The sequence below is a fragment of the Salvelinus namaycush genome, unplaced genomic scaffold (assembly GCF_016432855.1).
Source record: "Salvelinus namaycush isolate Seneca unplaced genomic scaffold, SaNama_1.0 Scaffold84, whole genome shotgun sequence".
NCBI lineage: Eukaryota > Metazoa > Chordata > Actinopteri > Salmoniformes > Salmonidae > Salvelinus > Salvelinus namaycush.
In genome coordinates, this window is record NW_024061575.1 from 316,495 (window position 1) to 341,153 (window position 24,659).

Genomic DNA, 24,659 nt, shown 5'->3' on the forward strand with positions numbered 1-24,659 from the left:
TCTGCTGGATGGAGAAAGAAGCTCTGTGGCTGAACGTTGTCGTGAAAGAAGAGGAGGAGGAGGATGTTACAATACAAAAACAAGTAGAGGGTGAGGCTGTTACGGTGAAAGAAGAAGAGAAAGACGTTTCAGTGAAAGAAGAGGAAGACACGTTCAGAGTGAAAGAGGAGGAGGATGTTACAGTAAAAGAAGAGGATGCAGTTTATGGAGTGAAAGAGGAGGAGGAGGAGATGACTGTCACATCCAAAAAGGAGGAGGAAGAAGAGGAGGAAACTGGATATATGGGCCCGGTTTCCCAAAGGCATGTTAAGGCATCCAATGGTTCCAACGATGAAGTTAGCAGTAAGATGGTTTTGGAAAACCGGTCCCTGAATAACACTAGTAAGTATTGTCTTAAAAACAGAGGAACAAACTCTGCAGTTGTTGAACTGATGTGTTGCTATAAAGAGGACATCTGCAATTGAAAATATTTTGACTTTTAAATTATTCAGACCCATTGACTTTCCCCTCATTTTGTTATGTTACAGCCTTATTCTAAAACGGTTTAAATATATATTTTTCCATCAGTCTACACACAATGACAAAACAAAAACAGATTTTTAGACATTTTTGCTATTTTGTTTTTAAAAAATGACTGAAATCACATTTAATAAGTATTCAGACCTTTTTCTCAGTACTTTGTTGAAGCACCTTTGGCAGCGATTACAGCCTTGAAGCTTCTTGGGTATGACACTACAAGCTTGGCACACTTTGGGGACTGTGTGCTTAGAGTCGTTGTTCTGTTGTAAGGTGAACCTTCACCCCAGTCTGAGGTCCTGAGCGCTCTGGAGCAGGTTTTCATCAAGGATCTCTCTGTACTTTGCTCCGTTCATCTTTCCCTCAATCCTGACTAGTCCTACAGTCCCTGCCGCCGTAGGGATGGTGCCAGGTTTCCTTCAGACGTGATACTTGGCATTCAGGCCAAAGAGTTCAATCTAGGTTTCAACAGACCAGAGAATCTTGTTTCTCATGGTCTGAGAGTCAGGAGACAGAATGCACCTGATCTCAATTTAGAGTCTCATAGGTTCTGTAAATAAGGTGTTCATGTTTTTTATTATAATAAATGTGCAAAAAAAAAAAGTTTCATGTTACCATTATAGAATATTGTGTGTAGATTAATGAGCAAAACATTTAATTGAATCCATTTTAGAAAAAGGCTGTAACGTAACAAAATGTGGGAAAAGTGAAGGGTCTGAATACTTTCCAAATGCACTGTATAGCCATTGATTCTTGAAGAATATAACACATGCCTCATGAGCTTAGTTCAACTGTTGTACCCCATCAGAACCCCAAATAAGCTTTTTTTACCCCAATGTTTAGAAACAATGTAAATCAACACTGTATAGCCTCAACATGGTTAAAACTATAATGTTGATATCATGGAAGGTCAGTCCTTGTATCCATAGGTCTGTCTATGAATTTGAGAGTAGTTACATTTCTCCAGCCCCATCCATCATCTTATTACCAAAACAATGGCTGAATGACAGCTTTGTTATTGTTTGAACTGCAGATTGGTTGATTTGATTGTGTGGCTTTTTTAAAGGGATAACTTAGGATTTAAACAGAAACAAAATGGTTGCCCAGAGAATTGGTTTGGTAAACAGCTGAGGGATGGGGGCTGGAGAAATGTAACCACTCTCAAATTCATAGAGAAAGCTATTGTAGCAGCTGTAACCCAACACCTTGCGACCTCATCAAGAAGTTCGGCCATCTTGCGTAACGGTTTTAAGGTGTTGGCTTGACTACTAGTATGTGTTTGTATTTGCCTTTAACCAAAGCCAGTGTGAAATCGTTACAGCTTTGAAGTTCACATGCAATGTTATATCTTTTTTTTATGGCACAAGAGACACCTGTCTGACTCGTCTTAGAGCTTCTCATATCTATTTTTTATGGCACAAGAGACACCTGTCTGACTCGCGCCTGTCTCAGAGCTTCTCATATCTATTTTTTTTTCTCCTCAAACAGGAAGTAAACAAAGTGTGTTTTTACATCCATTGAGACAATAGTTCCTCAGTGTAGCAGATTGAAACATCTTTCCTGCTCTCTCCCTTTCCTGCTCTCTCCCTTTCCTGCTCTCTCCCTTTCCTGCTCTCTCCCTTTTAGATAACCACTCAGCGTGATTAAAAAAATAAAAATAACAATCCTCTGATCCAATGGAAACGTCATAAAATAGGCCTACCTGATTACTAATTATCCCTTGGTCTACAGCTGTCTGTCCAGAGCTCACTGGTGCAGGAAACTGATGGCCCAGAATATTTAATACAATGTTACAAGTTCACTAGCACCAGCTTCGGGTCAGACCAAGTGAATACATAGTTGATACAATGTTTCCAGTTCCTAGCAGACAGGCCATGTGTAGCCAATGTGATTTATAGGATATTTATTTTTATCAGGATATGTTCTAGCTGCAGGCTGCAATGTTTTTATTTGTTGGCTTCATGTCGGTTATTTTTACATAGTTGGCAATGGCAGTGAAAGATACTTTTAGATTTGTATAATTTTCATTCAGATAGAATATAGATTAACCACAGACAATGATGTTAAGATACAAGGACTAAACTCAGCAAAAAAAGATCAAAATAAAAAGTAACAGTCAGTATCTGGTGTGGCCACCAGCTGCATTAAGTACTGCAGTGCATCTCCTCCTCATGGACTGCACCAGATTTGCCGGTTCTTGCTGTGAGATGTTACCCCACTCTTCCACCAAGGCACCTGCAAGTTCCCGGACATTTCTGGGTGGAATGGCCCTAGCCCTCACCCTCCGATTCAACAGGTCCCAGACGTGCTCAATGGGATTGAGATCCGGGCTCTTCGCTGGCCATGACAGAACACTGACATACCTGTCTTGCAGGAAACACGCACAGAACGAGCAGTATGTCTGGTGGCATTGTCATGCTGGAGGGTCATGTCAGGATGAGCCTGCAGGAAAGGTACCACATGAGGGAGGAGGATGTCTTCCTTGTAACGCACAGCGTTGAGATTGCCTGCAATGACAACAAGCTCAGTCCGATGATGCTATGACACACCGCCCCAGATTATGACGGACCCTCCACCTCCAAATCAATCCCGCTCCAGAGTAGAGGCCTCGGTGTGTAACGCTCATTTCTTCGACGATAAACGCGAATCCGACCATCACCCCTGGTGAGACAAAACCGCAACTCGTCAGTGAAGAGCACTTTTTGCCAGTCCTGTCTGGTCCAGCGACAGTGGGTTTGTGCCCATAGGCGACGTTGTTGCCGGTGATGTCTTGTGAAGACCTGCCTTACAACAGGCCTACAAGCCCTCAGTCCAGCCTCTCTCAGCCTATTGCGGACAGTCTGAGCACTGATGGAGGGATTGTGCATTCCTGATGTAACTTGGGCAGTTGTTGTTGCCATCCTGATGTTCGGATGTACCAATCCTGTGCAGGTGTTGTTACACGTGGTCTGCCACTGCGAGGACGATCAGCTGTCCGTCCTGTCTCCCTGTAGCGCTGTCTTAGGCGTCTCACAGTACGGACATTGCAATTTATTGCCCTGGCCACATCTGCAGTCCTCATGCCTCCTTGCAGCATGCATAAGGCATGTTCACACAGATGAGCAGGGACCCTGGGCATCTTTATTTTGGTGTTTTTCAGAGTCAGTAGAACGGCCTCTTTAGTGTCCTAAGTTTTCATAACTGTGACCGTAATTGCCTACTGTCTGTAAGCTGTTAGTGTCTTAACGACCGTTCCACAGGTGCATGTTCATTAATTGTTTACGGTCATTGGATAAGCATGGGAAACAGTGTTTAAACCCTTTACAATGAAGATCTGTGAAGTTATTTGTATTTTTACGAATTATCTTCGAAAGACAGGGTCCTGAAAAAGGGACGTTTCTTTTTTTGCTGAGTTTACTATAAATGTTGGTTACCAATGTAATTAGAGCAGTCTGATATACCACGGCTGTCAGCCAATCAGCATTCAGGGCTTGAACGACCCAGTTTTTAATGTAGATTAACCACAGAGAATGATTGAGGTACAAAGACTATTATAATTATTATTACTATTATAAATTAAATAAAACTGTTCCAGTAAAATGTGAATATGAAAATCATAACCGGCACCAGATCAGTAGAAATGGTCAGATAAATTAGCACAAATGGAAAAGGTTGCTGACTGCTGGTGTAGCCTTATGCCCGAATCTTCAAAAGCACAACATCAGAATTTAGCAGCAGCGGGAGGAGGGGGGTCGGGAAGAGTTTTTTTGTCTTTTTCTGGTTAGGCTGTCTTGAGTCATTTGTGTGTCTTAATTTGTAATCACAGTGCTTAAAGCATCAGACAAGCTCAGTAGGTCCTACAGTAGGTCTATGTTGTTATTAGGTGAAGTTATGGGTCCTACAGTACGTCTATGTTAGGTGAAGTTATGGGTCCTACAGTAGGTCTATGTTGTTATTAGGTGAAGTTATGGGTCCTACAGTAGGGTCTATGTTGTTGTTAGGTGAAGTTATGGGTCCTACAGTAGGGTCTATGTTATTGTTAGGTGAAGTTATGGGTCCTACAGTAGGGTCTATGTTATTGTTAGGTGAAGTTATGGGTCCTACAGTAGGTCTATGTTATTGTTAGGGGAAGTTATGGGTCCTACAGTAGGTCTATGTTGTTGTTAGGTGAAGTTATGGGTCCTACAGTAGGTCTATGTTGTTGTTAGGTGAAGTTATGGGTCCTACAGTAGGTCTATGTTGTTGTTAGGTGAAGTTATGGGTCCTGCAGTAGGTCTATGTTATTGTTAGGTGAAGTTATGGATCCTGCAGTAGGTCTATGTTATTGTTAGGTGAAGTTATGGGTCCTACAGTAGGTCTGTGTTATTGTTAGGTGAAGTTATGGGTCCTGCAGTAGGTCTATGTTGTTGTTAGGTGAAGTTATGGGTCCTACAGTAGGTCTATGTTGTTGTTAGGTGAAGTTATGGGTCCTACAGTAGGTCTATGTTGTTGTTAGGTGAAGTTATGGGTCCTACAGTAGGTCTATGTTGTTGTTAGGTGAAGTTATGGGTCCTACAGTAGGTCTATGTTGTTGTTAGGTGAAGTTATGGGTCCTACAGTAGGTCTATGTTGTTGTTAGGTGAAGTTATGGGTCCTACAGTAGGTCTATGTTGTTGTTAGGTGAAGTTATGGGTCCTACAGTAGGTCTATGTTGTTGTTAGGTGAAGTTATGGGTCCTACAGTAGGTCTATGTTGTTGTTAGGTGAAGTTATGGGTCCTACAGTAGGTCTGTGTTGTTAGGTGAAGTTATGGCCGTGTGTAGATAAGGTCATTTTCATGTTTTCATACATTCTTAAAATACTTAATTCCCAACTATATCAACAGAGTGGGAAAGCGGCCGTGTTTTTGGAGAATTAATAGACTGCAGTAAATACAACCTGATAAAACATATGTCTCGTCCAGAACCATAGTCTACACAGACCGGAACGCTATAGCCAATCAAGGTTACTGACACCGGTCATATTCAGCAGGGTGTTGCGCGTTAGTAAATTCATCAGTTATTCTGCACTCTCGTACACTCAGACGAGAGTGCTCTGAAATCGGGAATAGTTAGCCGGAGTGAATTTGCAAACGCCAGAGATATGCTAACTGGATAACAGCCATTCAAGTTATTGTTAGCTAACCAAATGACACCTGCATATCTGTGTGTAGCTACTGAAAAACAATATGAGGGGGGAATACTCAGTCTCTCTCCCACTCCGCCAATGGCATGACATCCTCCTAGCAGCTAGCTAGCTAACGTCAGGGTCCTCCAATGGCATGGCATCCTCCTAGCAGCTAGCTAGCTAACGTTAGGGTCCTCCAATGGCATGACATCCTCCTAGCAGCTAGCTAGCTAACGTTAGGGTCCTCCTCTAATGGCATGACATCCTCCTAGCAGCTAGCTAGCTAACGTCAGGGTCCTCCAATGGCATGACATCCTCCTAGCAGCTAGCTAGCTAACGTTAGGGTCCTCCTCTAATGGCATGACATCCTCCTAGCAGCTAGCTAGCTAACGTCAGGGTCCTCCAATGGCACGACATCCTCCTAGCAGCTAGCTAGCTAACGTTAGGGGTCCTCCTCTAATGGCATGACATCCTCCTAGCAGCTAGCTAGCTAACGTCAGGGTCCTCCAATGGCATGACATCCTCCTAGCAGCTAGCTAGCTAACGTCAGGGTCCTCCAATGGCATGACATCCTCCTAGCAGCTAGCTAGCTAACGTCAGGGTCCTCCAATGGCATGACATCCTCCTAGCAGCTAGCTAGCTAACGTCAGGGTCCTCCAATGGCATGACATCCTCCTAGCAGCTAGCTAGCTAACGTTAGAGTCCTCCTCTAATGGCATGACATCCTCCTAGCAGCTAGCTAGCTAACGTCAGGGTCCTCCAATGGCATGACATCCTCCTAGCAGCTAGCTAGCTAACGTCAGGGTCCTCCAATGGCATGACATCCTCCTAGCAGCTAGCTAGCTAACGTCAGGGTCCTCCAATGGCATGGCATCCTCCTAGCAGCTAGCTAGCTAACGTCAGGGTCCTCCAATGGCATGACATCCTCCTAGCAGCTAGCTAGCTAACGTTAGGGTCCTCCTCCAATGACATGACATCCTCCTAGCAGCTAGCTAGCTAACGTTAGGGTCCTCCTCCAATGACATGACATCCTCCTAGCAGCTAGCTAGCTAACGTTAGGGTCCTCCAATGGCATGACATCCTCCTAGCAGCTAGCTAGCTAACGTTAGGGTCCTCCAATGACATGACATCCTCCTAGCAGCTAGCTAGCTAACGTTAGGGTCCTCCTCCAATGACATGACATCCTCCTAGCAGCTTGCTAGCTATCTAGCTAACGTTAGGCTCCGTGTTTTTTAGCTTATTACTACATACATAAATACGCTAGCCTATTAGCCACGTTATTAGCCACGTTGTGGTCCCGTGTGGCTCAGTTGGTAGAGCATGGCGCTTGCAACGCCAGGGTTGTGGGTTCAATTCCCACGGGGGGACCAGGGTTCAATTCCCACGGGGGGACCAGGATGAATATGTATGAACTTTCCAATTTGTAAGTCGCTCTGGATAAGAGCGTCTGCTAAATGACTTAAATGTAAATGACTTAAATGTTATGACTGAATTGTGATCATTGCACTTGCTAATTTAATTTGTAATGTGATTCACAGCCTTAGTTACATTCATCTGTTTTTGTCCAAAATATTGAGTCATTGAAACTGAAACAGTGCATCCCGAATGGAGGCAGCAAACAATGTACCAGACCAGCTGTGATTTACAACCTGATAGCAATATTTTTGGGACCACCAAGAAATGTATTGGTGAATTATAATAATTATGCATTAAACTGCATCCATCTATTCTGCCAACAATGCCTTAGTGTACATCATGGTGAGTCCAATAGAACCTAGTTTTAAAAACCTCATATAGAGTTGGTTTTGTAGCATAAACTGGGCATTTTATATTTTTGACTGATATTACGATTGTCTGTTTGTTTCATATCTGCAAAGTAGTTAAATCGCTTTGTTACACTTTAAAGGAGTATTCTACAGGGTTGACTGATCGAAGTTCAGAAGGAGAGGTTATAACACTGTATACTGTAGTTCAGAGAGGTTTTAACACTATATACTGTAGTTCAGAAGGAGAGGTTATAACACTATAGACTGTAGTTCAGAGAGGTTATAACACTATATACTGTATTTCAGAGAGGTTATAACACTATATACTGTAGTTCAGAGAGGTTATAACACCATATACCGTAGTTCAGAGAGGTTATAACACTATATACTGTAGTTCAGAAGGAGAGGTTATAACACTATATACTGTAGTTCAGAAGGAGAGGTTATAACACTATAGACTGTAGTTCAGAGAGGTTATAACACTATATACTGTAGTTCAGAGAGGTTATAACACTATATACTGTAGTTCAGAGAGGTTATAACACCATATACCGTAGTTCAGAGAGGTTATAACACTATATACTGTAGTTCAGAAGGAGAGGTTATAACACTATAGACTGTAGTTCAGAAGGAGAGGTTATAACACTATAGACTAGTTCAGAAGGAGAGGTTATAACACTATAGACTGTAGTTCAGAAGGAGAGGTTATAACACTATAGACTGTAGTTCAGAAGGAGCGGTTATAACACTATAGACTGTAGTTCAGAAGGAGAGGTTATAACACTACAGACTGTAGTTCAGAAGGAGAGGTTATAACACTATAGGCTGTAGTTCAGTAGGAGAGGTTATAACACTATAGACTGTAGTTCAGAAGGAGAGGTTATAACACTTTAGACTGTAGTTCAGAAGGAGAGGTTATAACACTATAGACTGTAGTTTAGAAGGAGAGGTTATAACACTATAGACTGTAGTTCAGAGGTTATAACACTATAGACTGTAGTTCAGAAGGAGAGGTTATAACACTATAGGCTGTAGTTCAGAAGGAGAGGTTATAACACTATAGGCTGTAGTTCAGTAGGAGAGGTTATAACACTATAGACTGTAGTTCAGAAGGAGAGGTTATAACACTATTTTGTAGTTCAGAGAGGTTATAACACTATAGACTGTAGTTCAGAGGTTATAACACCACAGTGGTTTTCTCTCTCTGTTGTGAAGCTGATTTATAATAACCAGAATAATAGGCCCCGCGGATGTAATTTCTGGTTGCAGGAAGACGACAGGCAGTCACCCAGGACATTCAAACAAGCATTACAATTATAATCCAATAGTATACAATAGTGGTGTGAAATACACTCATAAGCAACCTGGAAATGGAGGCTATTTTTGCGGTCAGCCTATGAGAACTCCCCTGAGTTTTCCCCCACGGTGGTGAGTTAGTGAATAGACACAGAGCTTAATGTGAGTTTCCTTCAGTAGCACTCCTGATCTTTCTCTGTAATATTCAGAATACATTGTGAAAAACCTAAATCTTCGCTCATCATTTTTGCTCCAGGCATATATACTACATCCGTAACTAGCGGTTTCTGCTTTAGCAGGGACGAGTTTCTGCAACCAAATTGTGTGCACATCGCCCTCGTACGGCAATTTTAGAAAACACAGAATGAGGCTTATATTGGTGACCAAAAGTCGTCTGGGACACTGCTTAGAGTTTCAGCAACTTTTAAAACGTATTTCTAGCCTACAATCATCCACTTTACTACTAAGGTGGAAAAAACAAGACTAAACATGTCTATTGTTGCTCACTTGACTGGTCTTATTAAGACTATTGTCAATTAAGTTTGTACACAACATCATGGCCATGAGTCATGACCTTTTAGCTAAAATAAACAGTGGATTTCTGCTACTGGGGCCTTTAACCTTCTGTCTGACTTTGTTGTTCACACAGGAGAGAGGCGTGACTACCGTGGATCCTCTGGGGAGCCTCAACAACATCATGAAGCTGGCGAGGCAGAGAAGACTCTCTCCACATCAGAACATCTCAAGAAACAGCAGCGGAAACGCACAGGGAAGAAATCTCACCGCTGCTCTGACTGTGGGAAGAGATTCACCTCTTCAGCAGACCTCAAAAGACATCAGAGAATCCATACAGGAGAGAAACCTTATAGCTGTGATCAATGTGGGAAGAGATTTACTGATCTAAGCAGCCTGAAAAGACACCAGAGAATTCACACGGGAGAAAAACCTTATAGCTGTGATCAATGTGGAAAAAGTTTTAATGTTCCAAGCAGCCTGAAAACACACCAGAGAATTCACACGGGAGAGAAACCTTTTAGCTGTGATCAATGTGGGAAGAGTTTTGTTTCATCTAGCCAGCTGACTGTACACCAGAGAATACACACAGGAGAGAAATGTTATAGCTGTGATCAATGTGGGAAGAGTTTTGTTTCATCTAGCCAGCTGACCGCCCACCAGAAAACACACACAGGAGAGAAATCATATAGCTGTAATCAATGTGGGAAGAGATACTCTGGTAAAAGATCTCTGATCAGACATCAGAAAATACATACATGAATGAGTTGTTCCATAATATCAATAAAATGTCTCAATGTAGAACCCTAAACATTTTCACCCTGTTCTATTGATATCAGTGTGATATGAAGACTAGCCTCATCAGGGGGAAAATACAGGTTCTGAAATGAAAGAGGACAATTACAAAATACAAACAAATGTAAATTAAGTGATTAACAAAAAGTGTTGTGTGACACTTATCTCGTCGGTGACCCACTTGAATCAAAATGTAGCTGGCTGTTTTCAAGTTGTCCTCTAACCAGTGATGTACAGTCGTGGACAAAAGTATTGAGAATGACACAAATATACATTTTTCACAAAGTCTGCTGCCTCAGTTTGTATGATGGCAATTTGCATATAGTCCAGAATGTTATGAAGAGTGATCAGATAAATTGCAAAGTCCCTCTTTGCCATGCAAATGAACTGAATCCCAGAAAAACATTTCTACTGCATTTCAGCCCTGCCACAAAAAGACAAGCTGACATGTCAGTGATTCTCTCATTAACACAGGTGAGTGTTGACGAGGACAAGGCTAAGGCTGGAGATCACTCTGTCATGCTGATTGAGTTCGAATAACAGACTGGAAGCTTCAAAAGGAGGGTTGTGCTTGGAATCATTGTTCCAACCATTAGGTGCAAAAACTTGACTTACCCAGTTGCGGCCCACTTTTTGGAAGCAAACCACTCGATTTCGTCTCTGCGTAATATTGGCATCGAACATGTCACCTTCCCTAGGAGACGGGGTGACCTTGATAATTTATTGTTAAAACGAGAGGCTGCCTGGATCTTTAACTTAAAGACCCTTGCTCCCTTCGGTCTCAACGTAGACTTTGATCTGAAGCCATTCTTGTGATTATTGTGACTTTGCCATTGTAATTGTTTGTAAGCTTGTGTAGTATAAAATGAATCTATGACCGTATGCTATCCATTAGTTTTTTTGTATGCTGTTCTTTGTATGCCATTTTTAGGTTTGAGAATTAACCAATGATATTAGGCCACACTTGGCCATGATTACAGACACCTGTGTGTCTTTTGACACTATATAAACGAGCACCTCGCCTAAATAGGTGTGCATTTATTTTTCTTCAGGAAACTCCCCAGACCTTAATCCCATTGAGAACTTGTGGTCAATCGTCAAGAGGTGGGTGGAAAAACAAAACCCCACCAATTCTGACAAACTCCAAGCCATGATTATGCAAGAATGGGCTGCCATCAGTCAGGATGTGGCTCAGAAGTTAATTGACAGCATGCCAGGGCGGATTACAGAGGTCTTGAAAAAGAAGGGTCAACACTGCAAATATTGACTCTTTGCATCAACTTCATGTAATTGTCAATAAAAGCCTTTGACACTTATGAAATGATTGTAATTATACTTCAGTGTTCCATAGTAACATCTGACAAAAATATCTAAAGACACTGAAGCAGCAGACTTTGGAAATTAATATTTGTGTCATTCTCAAAACTTTTGGCCAAGACTGCACACATTAAACCCAGATTCCGTGTGGTTTTTGAGATGTTAGTTTTAACAGGACGTGAAACCTCATCTCTCTCCACTCGGCACAATTGATTTCAACATGATATCGATATGAGTGGTGACAAATAAGTGTTACGTTTCTCTTCGTTCTGGGGACCCCTACATTTAAATGCATCACTCCAAAATGTAGCTAACTGTCTTCTGCAGATTATCTAACCAGTGAGCTAAAAGATATCTCCCATTTCCATGTGTTTTTTTTAGTTCTGTTAGTTTCAACAGCACATACAACCTGATTTCCCCCCTAATAGATATCAGTGATTTATTGCTCCTTGTCAAAACAACAGCGTTTTTGGTGCTTGTGCAGTTTATAAGGTGCTCGTTTAAAAAAAATACAAGTAATATGATAGAAAAGAAGACTATGCCCGACGTCCAATATACGTTCGGTTTTAAAAATATATATTTTTCAGGTCATTGTTTCAACTTAATAAATTGGTCTATGAACATTCATACATCACACCAGTTTTTACACATCAAGTGCTAATTGTCTTTATTCCACAACTGAAGAAGCATGACTCAAATCACCTCATATTTCAAACATTCATTCTGACAGAAGATGTGTTTTTCTCGTCATTAATTCATTAAGTGAATTAATGCTAATATATATTAACGAATGGGTGTACATTCGGTTTTGATATTTCATCATATTTACATTTCATGTAAGATTTAAATAAAGCTTGATTTAATTTGAACATATTGTAAAACAAATTAACCCAATGATTTTACCAATCAACAGACTCTTGCAAAACCAATTAACAAATATGTGCAAAAGAAACACATATCTTGGTCCATCTCAGCATGGAAGACAGTGGAAGATTGTTATGGGATTTTTGTGTTTAATGACTAAAATATGTATACATTTGACTTAGATGTTACTGTATGAATGAAACTTATTATAATCATAATGCTGAATATTATGTGTTCCTTATTAGAAAGAATGGAGTTATCTTCAGACGGGCTGGAATGCTGTGTTCCTTACAGGACATTCTGTCTCTACCCAGGGAGGGACCTTGGGTTGGTTGCAGATAGTTTAACAGGTGGCAGACAGTAATGAGAACGCAAACTATACTGCCATTGTATTCTAGAGGAGGATGGACATTAAAACCTATGACATCATCTTTATTATATAACCTGATGTAAAATGTATTATGATCAGTACTCTCGAGAATAAACGCTATTGATTGATTGATTTTAAGACTGGTTTCTGTCCATTTAATGCTGATAATTATCTTACAAATTCTTATGTATGGGCAGAGTGTTTTAATTGAATTGGTTGATAAACATAGGAAATAAAATTCCTTTAACAAAGATATACTGAATTTATACTATGTCAAAATTGTGTATGTATGTCAGTTTATCACTTTTCAACCAATCCAGTGCATTTTTGTTGAAAATAAATGTTGAAATCAACAATACGTCAAAGGATTCAACTACTGAAAACTGAAACAGACAAATGGATCAAACAGATCAATCCCACTTTTCCAGCCTGCTGAAGGCGTGGTGGAGTGGTAAACACCACCCCCGGCTCTACCAGGGGCTCTAGGTGGTCTCCCACAGCTCTGATAGTGGAGTGGTAAACACCACCCCCGGCTCTACCAGGGGCGTGAGGTGGTCTCCCACAGCTCTGCTGGTGGAGTGGTAAACACCACCCCCGGCTCTACCAGGGGCTCTAGGTGGTCTCCCACAGCTCTGCTGGTGGAGTGGTAAACACCACCCCCGGCTCTACCAGGGGCTTGAGGTGGTCTCCCACAGCTCTGCTCATGTCATGTTCTGTGCGGTAGAGAGAGATATGGTCGAATACAGCAGGTCCCGGACAAGGTAGCTTGTCCGGTGAACAGGTCAGGGTTCTATAGTCGCAGGCAGAACAGCAGAAACTGGATCAGCAGCACGACAAGGTGGACTGGGGACAGCCAGGAGTCATCAGGCCAGGTAGTCCTGAGGCATGGTCCTAGGGCTCAGGTCCTCCTAAAGAAAGAGAGAGAGAGAGAGATGGAAGAATTAGAGGGAGCATACTTAAGATCACATAGGACACCAGATAAGACAGGAGAATTGTGTGACCTCTCACCTCTCTGGCTGTAGAAGTGTTCTTCCTAACCAGTCCGATTTGAACCCTAACCTTAACCACACTGCTAACGCTAATGCCTAAACCTAACCTTAACCATACTGCTAACCCTAATGCCTAACCCTTACCTTAACCATACTGCTAACCCTAATGCCTAACCCTAACCTTAACCACGCTGCTAACCCTAATGCCTAACCCTAACCTTAACCATACTGCTAACCCTAATGCCTAAACCTAACCTTAACCACACTGCTAACCCTAATGCCTAATGCCTAAACCTAAATAACCCTAACCTTAACCACACTGCTAACCCTAATGCTAACCTTAACCATACTGCTAACCCTAACCTTAACCATACTGCTAACCCTAATGCCTAACCTTACATTGTTGTGACTTAGAAGAGTCTGCAAAGCTGTCATCAAGGCAAAGAGGTGGCTACTTTGAAGTCTCAAATATAAAATATATTTTGATTTGTTTAATATTTTTTTTAGACTTAAGTGAAACTGAAGGGACTGTAAGGGGGACGTTCGGTAGAGAGGAGAGGAGCAGGATGGACTTTTTACACACCCACTACCAAATATGGTGATGAGTAAGCCCAGTGAAAAGATGAGACTGAGATGGATTTTGTCCAACATTCTGCACATTTTCTCATCGATTAAACGTTTGATCTCAATACAGTTTTCGGTTTCCACAACTAGAATCGGCAACAAACAGAGTGTAGTGCGTTTTCTAGACCTTTGACCTTTTGACAAAATTGCGTTAAAAGGAGTGCAAGGGCGAATTCACACAGTAGGCGTTCCCTAACGAACATATGCAAATAGCTGCTAAAACACGCCAATAGGATCTCTCTTGCTTGTGCTTGGCTCTGCCCACTATGATTAATTTGCTCCCATTGGAAACGACCGGTTCTGGTCTATCTTGGGTTAGTTATAAAAAAATATTTGGCCACGCAGTCTGTGAAGAGCATGACGTGTGGCTGACGTTGGCCAGCTTGAGCTAACTACCATAGGAACTCGGTTACACAGAGTAAATCAATATGACGTTGAGAAATAGTGCATTGTGGGCAGTTTAGAAGATATCCGGAAATAAGTTCATAAATACGTAATAACGCCAAAACATAACTGTTTGTACTTATAAGAAACCAGATCGTGACTACAACTAAGTTACTAAGTTTTTAACCACACTGTGTTGTTTCATTGGTTACTGCTAGTGTGACGTATAATGTAGTGGACGGAACGCTTCTTTCAACAGCAGCAACAATTAGCAGTCACCTCGGTAGCTTGCTAGACACAATAGACGAACCAATAAAGCTCTTCAGACGCTTTCGTGTATATTAGCCACTGTGTTTTAAACACATTTGTGTCGTCTAGTTAGTTATCCGATTTAATTTCAAATGTACGGTGTTGTTGTTATTAGTCAGCTAGCGGGCTGGTTTAGTTAGCATTAGCCTAGCTAGCTAACATCTCCGACCATGAGTTCACCAAGCTACTCACCTCCTGCTAAAGAAGATGTCTGCTGGACGGAGAAAGAGGGTCTGTGGCTGAACGTTGTTGTGAAAGAGGAGGAAGATGAGGCTGTTCCAATACAAAAACAAGTAGGGGGTGAGGCTGTTACCGTGAAGGAAGAAGAGGAGGAAACGTTCAGAGTGAAAGCGGAAGAGGAGGATGCAGTTTTTGGAGTGAAAAAGGAGGAGGAAAAAGCAGAGGGAACTGGATATCTGGGTCCAGTTTCCCAAACGCATCTTAAGGCATCCAATGGTTCTAAAGGTGAACTTAGCCGTAAGATGGTTTTGAGAAACCGTGCCCTGATTAACACTAGTAAGTACTCTCTTAAACACAGAGGCACAAACTCTGCAGTTGTTGAACTGATGCTTGGTGTTAAAGGGGAAATATGCAATGCTACATCCATTTTTGGACTTATAAATTATTTATTTATAGCCATTGATTCTTGAAGAATATAACACATGCCTCATGAGCTTAGTTCAACTGTTGTACCCCATCAGAACCCAGAATAAGCTTTTTTTACTCCAATGTTTAGAAACAATGTAAACCAACACTGTATAGCCTCAACATGGTTAAAACTATAGTGTTGATATCATGGATGGTCAGTCCTTGTATCCATAGGTCTGTCTATGAATTTGAGAGTAGTTACATTTCTCCAGCCCCATCCATCATCTTATTACCAAAACAGTGGTGGAAGTACAGCTTCGTTACTATTTGAACTGCATATTGGTTGATTGATGTGGCTTTTTTAAAGGGGCAAACTAGGAGTTAAACAACAAAAAATGTCAGCCTTGAGACTTGGTTTGGTAAACAGTTGAGGGATGGAGGCTGGAGAAATGTAACCACTCTCAAATTCATAGAGAAAGCTATTGTAGCAACCTTAACCCAACACCTAGTGACCTCGTTAAGGTCAGACATCTTGGCTTAACAGTTATAAGGTGTTGGCTTGACAGTCGCTGGACCCAGGTTTGAGTCCAGCTCAGGGCTACCCCCTGTATTCACTACACTATGAATACAACGACTGGCCATGCATGATGTCATAATGATAGTTGAACCAGGTTTCTAGGATATATAGTATATTCTAGAATTCATCCATGATGTCATAATGATAGTTGAACCAGGTTTCTAGGATATATAGTATATTCTAGAATTCATCCATGAGGTCAAAATGATAATTTAACCAGGTTTCCAGGCTATATAGTGTTTGTTTACAAACAGTGGCGTTTAACAAGCTTATGTTTTGGTTTCTGGTGGGGTAAGACAGTTGAAACATTTGAGGCATTTATAAGTTATATTCTTCAAGAATCAATGGTTATAATGTCTGACCCCATTTAGTCGACTGGTTGATTGTTTGATCGACTGTTGAGCAGTCGCACATATATATATCTGTTTTATGGCCCAAGAGACATGTGTCTGATTCTCACTGGCCTAATTCACTGCGGAGGCTGTGGGGACGGCACAGTACAAGAAGGGGCGTGTACATGCCAGGTGTAGACTACATGATTCTGTCCCCGATTTAGCTGTCTCAGACAAGTTTTTGTGATCGGAGACAAAATCCCCATGTCGTTTCCTGCTCGGGGTGTGCGGCCGTCACCGACACACGTTTTAATGTGAGCTGGTCAGAGACACAATCTGAGGGCTACTGATCACGTCTTTGAGCAGTTCCAGACGTCCCGATATTTTCAAAACATGTTTGATTTTATCTGCACAAAATATGCAATGCTTTTTTAGTGGTGAGATGTGCAATGACATGTTTTGAGAACGGTGATCAGAAATAGCCAATGAGAGCTCGCCAGAGAAGAAGCCATGGAGATGATGACGTTGTGTAGACTGCTACTACCACCACTACTACCACCACTACTACCACCACTACTATCACCACTACTACTACTACTACCACCACTACTACCACTACTACTACTAATACTACCACTACTACCACTACTATCACCACTACTACCACCACTACTACCACCACTACTGCTACTACTAATACTACCACTACTAGCACCACCACTAGCACCACTACTACTACTACCACCACTACTAGCACCACTACTACTACCACCACTACTACTACCACCACTACTACCACCACTACTACTACTACTACTACTACTACCGCCACTACTACTACTACTTCCACCACTACTACCACCACTACTGCTACTACTAATACTACCACTACTAGCACCACCACTAGCACCACTACTACTACTACCACCACTACTACCACCACTACTACTACCACCACTACTACTACCACCACTACTACCACCACTACTACCACCACTACTACTACTACTACTACTACCACCACTACTACTACTACCACCACTACTACCACCACTACTACTACTACCACTACTACTACTACCACTACTACCACCACTACTACTACCACCACTACTACTACCACCACTACTACTACCACTACTACCACCACTACTACTACTACTACCACCACTACTACCACTACTACTACTACTACCACCACTACTACTACTACCACTACTACTACTACAACTACTACCACCACTACTGCTACTACTACCACCACTACTACCACTACTACCACCACTACTACTACTACTACTACTACTACCACCACTACTACTACTACCACCACTACTACTACCACTACTACTACCACCACTACTACTACTACTACCACCACTACTACTACTACTACTACCACTACTACCACTACTACTACTACCACCACCACTACTTCTACTACTAATACTACCACTACTACCACCACCACCACTACTAGCGTACTACAGAGGAAGAGAGGAGGCCTCTGGACAGTGGTACCTGCTCTCTTCCTGTGATGCAGGTGGGTCTCCCTCCTGCTGGCTTTTATAGTAAGAATCCAACCATTCAGATTACAAAACAGAACCTACCCCTGAGACAAGCTATAACGAGCCTATACTGTCCCCATTAAAAGCATATCTGAAAAACATTTTGTCCTATGCTGCTTTCAAATGATTTTATCTTGCTTGTTGGCAGCAAATAAATTCCATAGTTTCATTAAGATAGAGCTGGTTCATTTCAGGACAACACATCAAACACATTTAAACAGAAATGGTGACGATCAATAAGCCCCTCCTCAATATATCAAGCCCCCCCCCCCCCCCTCCATCCGTGACTCAGTAAAATCGTTCAAGTTGTTCCATGTTGCGTTTATATTTTTGTTCAGTATATATATATATATATGTAGGTTGTATTTACAATGGTGCCCCTTTTCATTGCTGCTGTGATGGCACACCTAGTAGGGGTTTATCAAAATGTGATTTGCTTCTTTCTTTGTGGGTCTGTGTAATCTGAGGGACATATGTGTCTCTGCAATGGTCATACATTGGGCAGGAGGTTAGGTTCTAATTTTCTCAGAGTAAATGACTCAACAGTAAAAAGCTTAACTAAGTTTAATTCAGAGGGTCAATACAGCTGTAATTCAGACATCACGTTTCCACCAAATATATATATACTCCAATTTAGAATCTCCTCGTTCTCTCCAATCCAAACATCTTCTATGGTCTGACAGGAAGAGGAAGTGATAGGATAATAAACCATTGTTTCTCCCTTAAGGGAATCTGAACTCAACCCCCTTGATCACCAGTTCTACATTTACCATTAATTCCCATCATGTATCGTCTACAGTGTTTTGTTTGGTGACGGTAACTTCTGTTAATGCCATGTATTACTATTCCAGTCTTACCGTTCTCATTGTCAGAGTGGACACGTTGTTTACAGAGATAATAACCTATGTTTACAGAGCTTATAACCTATGCTACACTGGTGAGAAACATGTTGGTTTATTTCATTCCGTTTATTGGTTTTGTCAATTTAATAATTGTATTTTGTTTTTTAGTGCTCCTGTCAATCAAAAACTATTTTTTTCTTCTCCTCAAACAGCAAGTAAACAAAGTGTGTTTTTAGGTTATTTTCTTCTTGAGTCATTTGTGTTTCTAAATTTGTAATCACAGTGCTTAAAGCATCAGACAAGCTCAGTAGTCTACATATAGTAGATTTTATTCAAACATAGGATGTTTCTATAGATGGAAAAAGACAAGTTTTAAAATTTTGACCGAAAGAACAGACGACTCTCGGTCCACCCAGATTGGTTTTAGTCGGGAACCCTAGGTTATAATGTGCTATTGTCTGCCCTAGGTTATAATGTGCTATTGTCAGCCCTAGGTTATAATGTGCTATTGTCTGCCCTAGGTTATAATGTGCTATTGTCTGCCCTAGGTTATAATGTGCTATTGTCTGCCCTAGGTTATAATGTGCTATTGTCTGCCCTAGTTTATAATGTGCTATTGTCAGCCCTAGTTTATAATGTGCTATTGTCTGCCCTAGTTTATAATGTGCTATTGTCTGCCCTAGTTTATAATGTGCTATTGTCTGCCCTAGGTTATAATGTGCTATTGTCAGCCCTAGTTTATAATGTGCTATTGTCAGCCCTAGGTTATAATGTGCTATTGTCTGCCCTAGTTTATAATGTGCTATTGTCTGCCCTAGTTTATAATGTGCTATTGTCTGCCCTAGGTTATAATGTGCTATTGTCAGCCCTAGTTTATAATGTGCTATTGTCTGCCCTAGGTTATAATGTGCTATTGTCTGCCCTAGGTTATAATGTGCTATTGTCTGCCCTAGTTTATAATGTGCTATTGTCAGCCCTAGTTTATAATGTGCTATTGTCAGCCCTAGGTTATAATGTGCTATTGTCTGCCCTAGGTTATAATGTGCTATTGTCTGCCCTAGTTTATAATGTGCTATTGTCTGCCCAAGGTTATAATGTACTATTGTCTGCCCTAGTTTATAATGTGCTATTGTCTGCCATAGGTTATAATGTGCTATTGTCTGCCCTAGGTTATAATGTGCTATTGTCTGCCCTAGTTTATAATGTGCTATTGTCAGCCCTAGGTTATAATGTGCTATTGTCTGCCCTAGGTTATAATGTGCTATTGTCTGCCCTAGTTTATAATGTGCTATTGTCTGCCCTAGGTTATAATGTGCTATTGTCTGCCCTAGTTTATAATGTGCTATTGTCTGCCCTAGGTTATAATGTGCTATTGTCAGCCCTAGTTTATAATGTGCTATTGTCTGCCCTAGTTTATAATGTGCTATTGTCTGCCCTAGTTTATAATGTGCTATTGTCTGCCCTAGTTTATAATGTGCTATTGTCTGCCCTAGTTTATAATGTGCTATTGTCTGCCCTAGTTTATAATGTGCTATTGTCTGCCCTAGGTTATAATGTGCTATTGTCAGCCCTAGTTTATAATGTGCTATTGTCTGCCCTAGTTTATAATGTGCTATTGTCTGCCCTAGTTTATAATGTGCTATTGTCTGCCCTAGTTTATAATGTGCTATTGTCAGCCCTAGTTTATAATGTGCTATTGTCTGCCCTAGGTTATAATGTGCTATTGTCTGCCCTAGTTTATAATGTGCTATTGTCAGCCCTAGGTTATAATGTGCTATTGTCTGCCCTAGTTTATAATGTGCTATTGTCAGCCCTAGTTTATAATGTGCTATTGTCTGCCCTAGGTTATAATGTGCTATTGTCTGCCCTAGGTTATAATGTGCTATTGTCTGCCCTAGGTTATAATGTGCTATTGTCTGCCCTAGGTTATAATGTGCTATTGTCTGCCCTAGTTTATAATGTGCTATTGTCAGCCCTAGGTTATAATGTGCTATTGTCTGCCCTAGGTTATAATGTGCTATTGTCTGCCCTAGGTTATAATGTGCTATTGTCTGCCCTAGTTTATAATGTGCTATTGTCAGCCCTAGGTTATAATGTGCTATTGTCTGCCCTAGGTTATAATGTGCTATTGTCAGCCCTAGGTTATAATGTGCTATTGTCTGCCCTAGGTTATAATGTGCTATTGTCTGCCCTAGGTTATAATGTGCTATTGTCTGCCCTAGTTTATAATGTGCTATTGTCATGCCCTAGTTTATAATGTGCTATTGTCTGCCCTAGTTTATAATGTGCTATTGTCATGCCCTAGTTTATAATGTGCTATTGTCAGCCCTAGTTTATAATGTGCTATTGTCTGCCCTAGGTTATAATGTGCTATTGTCAGCCCTAGGTTATAATGTGCTATTGTCTGCCCTAGGTTATAATGTGCTATTGTCTGCCCTAGGTTATAATGTGCTATTGTCTGCCCTAGGTTATAATGTGCTATTGTCTGCCCTAGTTTATAATGTGCGATTGTCTGCCCTAGTTTATAATGTGCTATTGTCTGCCCTAGTTTATAATGTGCGATTGTCTGCCCTAGTTTATAATGTGCGATTGTCAGCCCTAGTTTATAATGTATAGGTCTATGTTGTTGTTAGGGGAAGTTATGGGTCCTACAGTAGGTCTATGATATTGTTATGGGTTCTACAGTAGGTCTATGTTATTGTTATGGGTTCTACAGTAGGTCTATGTTATTGTTATGGGTCCTACAGTAGGTTTATGTTATTGTTAGGTGAAGTAATGGGTCCTACAGTAGGTCTGTGTTGTTGTTAGGTGAAGTTATGGGTCCTACAGTAGGTCTATGTTATTGTTATGGGTTTTACAGTAGGTCTATGTTATTGTTAGGTGAAGTAATGGGTCCTACAGTAGGTCTATGTTGTTGTTAGGTGAAGTTATGGGTCCTGCGGTAGGTCTGTGTTGTTGTTAGGTGAAGTTATGGGTCCTGCGGTAGGTCTGTGTTGTTGTTGGGTGAAGTTATGGGTTTTACAGTAGGTCTATGTTGTTGTTAGGTGAAGTTATGGGTCCTGCGGTAGGTCTGTGTTGTTGTTGGGTGAAGTTATGGGTTTTACAGTAGGTCTATGTTGTTGTTAGGTGAAGTTATGGGTCCTACAGTAGGTCTATGTTGTTGTTAGGTGAAGTTATGGCTGTCATTTTCATGTTTTCATACATTCTTAAAATACTTAATTCCCAAACATTCTAAGGCATTTGTGGACATTCTATATCAACAGAGTGGGAAAGCGGCCGTGTGTTCGGAGAATTAATAGACTCTGCAGTAAATACAACCTGATAAAACATCTGTCTCGTCCAGGACCAGAGTCTACACAGACCGGTGCTCTGTAGCCAATCAGAGCTACAGTAGGCCTTAAAACAAACAAGCCATTTGCTACATGGGCCTGCCATCATTCACTATGAACTAGACTGTGTGTTTACAGGCAGTTGGGCCTGAAATAATTAACTTTGAACTGTGTGTTTACAGGCAGTTGGGCTTGATATCATTAACTTAGAACTGGATTAACTTAGAACTAGATTACCAGGTTATTACTTCTAAAGAAAAATACTTTTGGGCTTCTCATAGGCTTACAATTGTTGTCTTGATTGTTGCTTGAACAGTCGCTAAGATAATATTTGGTTGTGATTGTTGCAAAATACCTATTTTGGACACATAAGTTGTTAGCTTGAATGCTAATGCTAGGCTGGTAGCAAAGCTAGCCAAAGAGCATTTTACTGGTTGAAGTGTTTTTTTAAAGTATAAAGCAGTTGAATTGTGAGGATTACAAACATATATATTGGATTGAATGCAGGACATTAATCCAAAAATAGTGAAATGGAGGCTATTTTTGCTGTCATTCTATGAGATCTTCCCTGAGTGTTCCCCCACGGTGGGGAATTTGTGAATAGCGACACCAGAGCTTAATGTGAGTTTCCTTGAGTAGCACTCCTGATCTTGCTCTGATTATGTGTGGTAATATTCAGAATACCTTGTGAAAAACCTAAATCTTCGCCCACCATTTTTGCTCCAGGCAGATGTACTGCATCCATAACTAGCGGTTTCTGCTTTAGCAGGGAGGAGTTTCTGCAACCAAATTGTGTGCACATCGCCCTCGTACGGCAATTTTAGCAAACACAGAAAGGGGCCTGTATTGGTGACCAAAAGTCGCCTGGCACACTGCTTAGGATTTTAGCAACTTTAAACACTTATTTTTAGCCTACAATCATCCACTTTACGACTAAGGTGAAAAGAATAAGACTAAATATAGCTATTGTTGCTCACTTGACTGGTCTTATTAAGACAATTGTCAAATAAGTTTGTACACAACATCATGGGCATCACCTTTTAGCTAAAATAAACAGTGGATTTCTGCTACTGGGGCCTTTAATCTTCTGTCTGACTTTGTTGTTCACACAGGAGAGAGGCGTGACTACCGTGGATCCTCTGGGGAGCCTCAACAACATCATGAAGCTGGCGAGGCAGAGAAGACTCTCTCCACATCAGAACTCCTCAAGAAACAGCAGCGGAAACGCACAGGGAAGAAACCTCACTGCTGCTCTGACTGTGGGAAGAGATTCACCTCTTCAGCAGACCTCAAAAGACATCAGAGAATCCATACAGGAGAGAAACCTTATAGCTGTGATCAATGTGGGAATAGTTTTAATGTTTCAAGCAGCCTGAAAACACACCAGAGAACACACACTGGAGAGAAACCTTATAGCTGTGATCAATGTGGGAAGAGTTTTAATGTTCCAAGCAGCCTGAAAAGACACCAGAGAATTCACACGGGAGAGAAACCTTATAGCTGTGATCAATGTGGAAAAAGTTTTAATGTTCCAAGCAGCCTGACAACACACCAGAGAATTCACACGGGAGAGAAACCTTATAGCTGTGATCAATGTGGAAAAAGTTTTAATGTTCCAAGCAGCCTGAAAACACACCAGAGAATTCACACGGGAGAGAAACCTTTTAGCTGTGATCAATGTGGGAAGAGTTTTGTTTCATCTAGCCAGCTGACTGTACACCAGAGAATACACACAGGAGAGAAATGTTATAGCTGTGATCAATGTGGGAAAAGTTTTGTTTCATCTAGCCAGCTGACTGCACACCAGAAAACACACACAGGAGAGAAATCATATAGCTGTAATCAATGTGGGAAGAGATACTCTGGTAAAAGATCTCTGATCAGACATCAGAAAATACATACATGAATGAGTTGTTTCATAACATCAATAAAATGTCTCAATGTAGAACCCTAAACATTTTCACCCTGTTCTATTGATATCAGTGTGATATGAAGACTAGCCTCATCAGGGGGAAAATCCAGGTTCTGAAATGAAAGAGGACAATTACAAAATACAAACAAATGTAAATTAAGTGATTAACAAAAAGTGTTGCGTTACACTTATCTCGTCGGTGACCCACTTGAATCAAAATGTAGCTGGCTGTTTTCAAGTTGTCCTCTAACCAGGGATGTACAGTCGTGGACAAAAGTTTTGAGAATGACACAAATATACATTTTTCACAAAGTCTACTGCCTCAGTTTGTATGATGGCAATTTGCATATAGTCCAGAATGTTATGAAGAGTGATCAGATGAATTGCAATTAATTGCAAATTCCTTCTTTGCCATGCAAATGAACTGAATCCCAGAAAAACATTTCCACTGCATTTCAGCCCTGCCACAAAAAGACAAGCTGACATGTCAGTGATTCTCTCATTAACACAGGTGAGTGTTGACGAGGACAAGGCTGGAGATCACTATGTCATGCTGATTGAGTTCGAATAACAGACTGGAAGCTTCAAAAGGAGGGTTGTGCTTGGAATCATTGTTCTTCCTCTGTCATTCTTGGTTACCTGCAA

At 41.1% G+C, this 24,659-nt stretch overlaps 2 protein-coding genes across 2 annotated transcripts; both read left to right on the plus strand.

Annotated features, from left to right (window-relative positions):
- Positions 1-238: 238 nt before the first annotated feature.
- Positions 239-10,221, plus strand: LOC120043020 (gastrula zinc finger protein XlCGF49.1-like). Its single transcript, XM_038987753.1, has 2 exons — positions 239-381; positions 9,351-10,221. The coding sequence occupies exons 1-2, from the start codon at positions 282-284 to the stop codon at positions 9,974-9,976; spliced, it is 726 nt and encodes a 241-aa protein (XP_038843681.1). The 5' UTR covers positions 239-281; the 3' UTR covers positions 9,977-10,221.
- A 12,542-nt stretch (positions 10,222-22,763) lies between these two features.
- On the plus strand, positions 22,764-24,034 carry LOC120043032 (gastrula zinc finger protein XlCGF17.1-like). The gene is made up of 2 exons (XM_038987765.1): positions 22,764-22,770; positions 23,215-24,034. The coding sequence occupies exons 1-2, from the start codon at positions 22,764-22,766 to the stop codon at positions 24,006-24,008; spliced, it is 801 nt and encodes a 266-aa protein (XP_038843693.1). The 3' UTR covers positions 24,009-24,034.
- Positions 24,035-24,659: the final 625 nt, after the last annotated feature.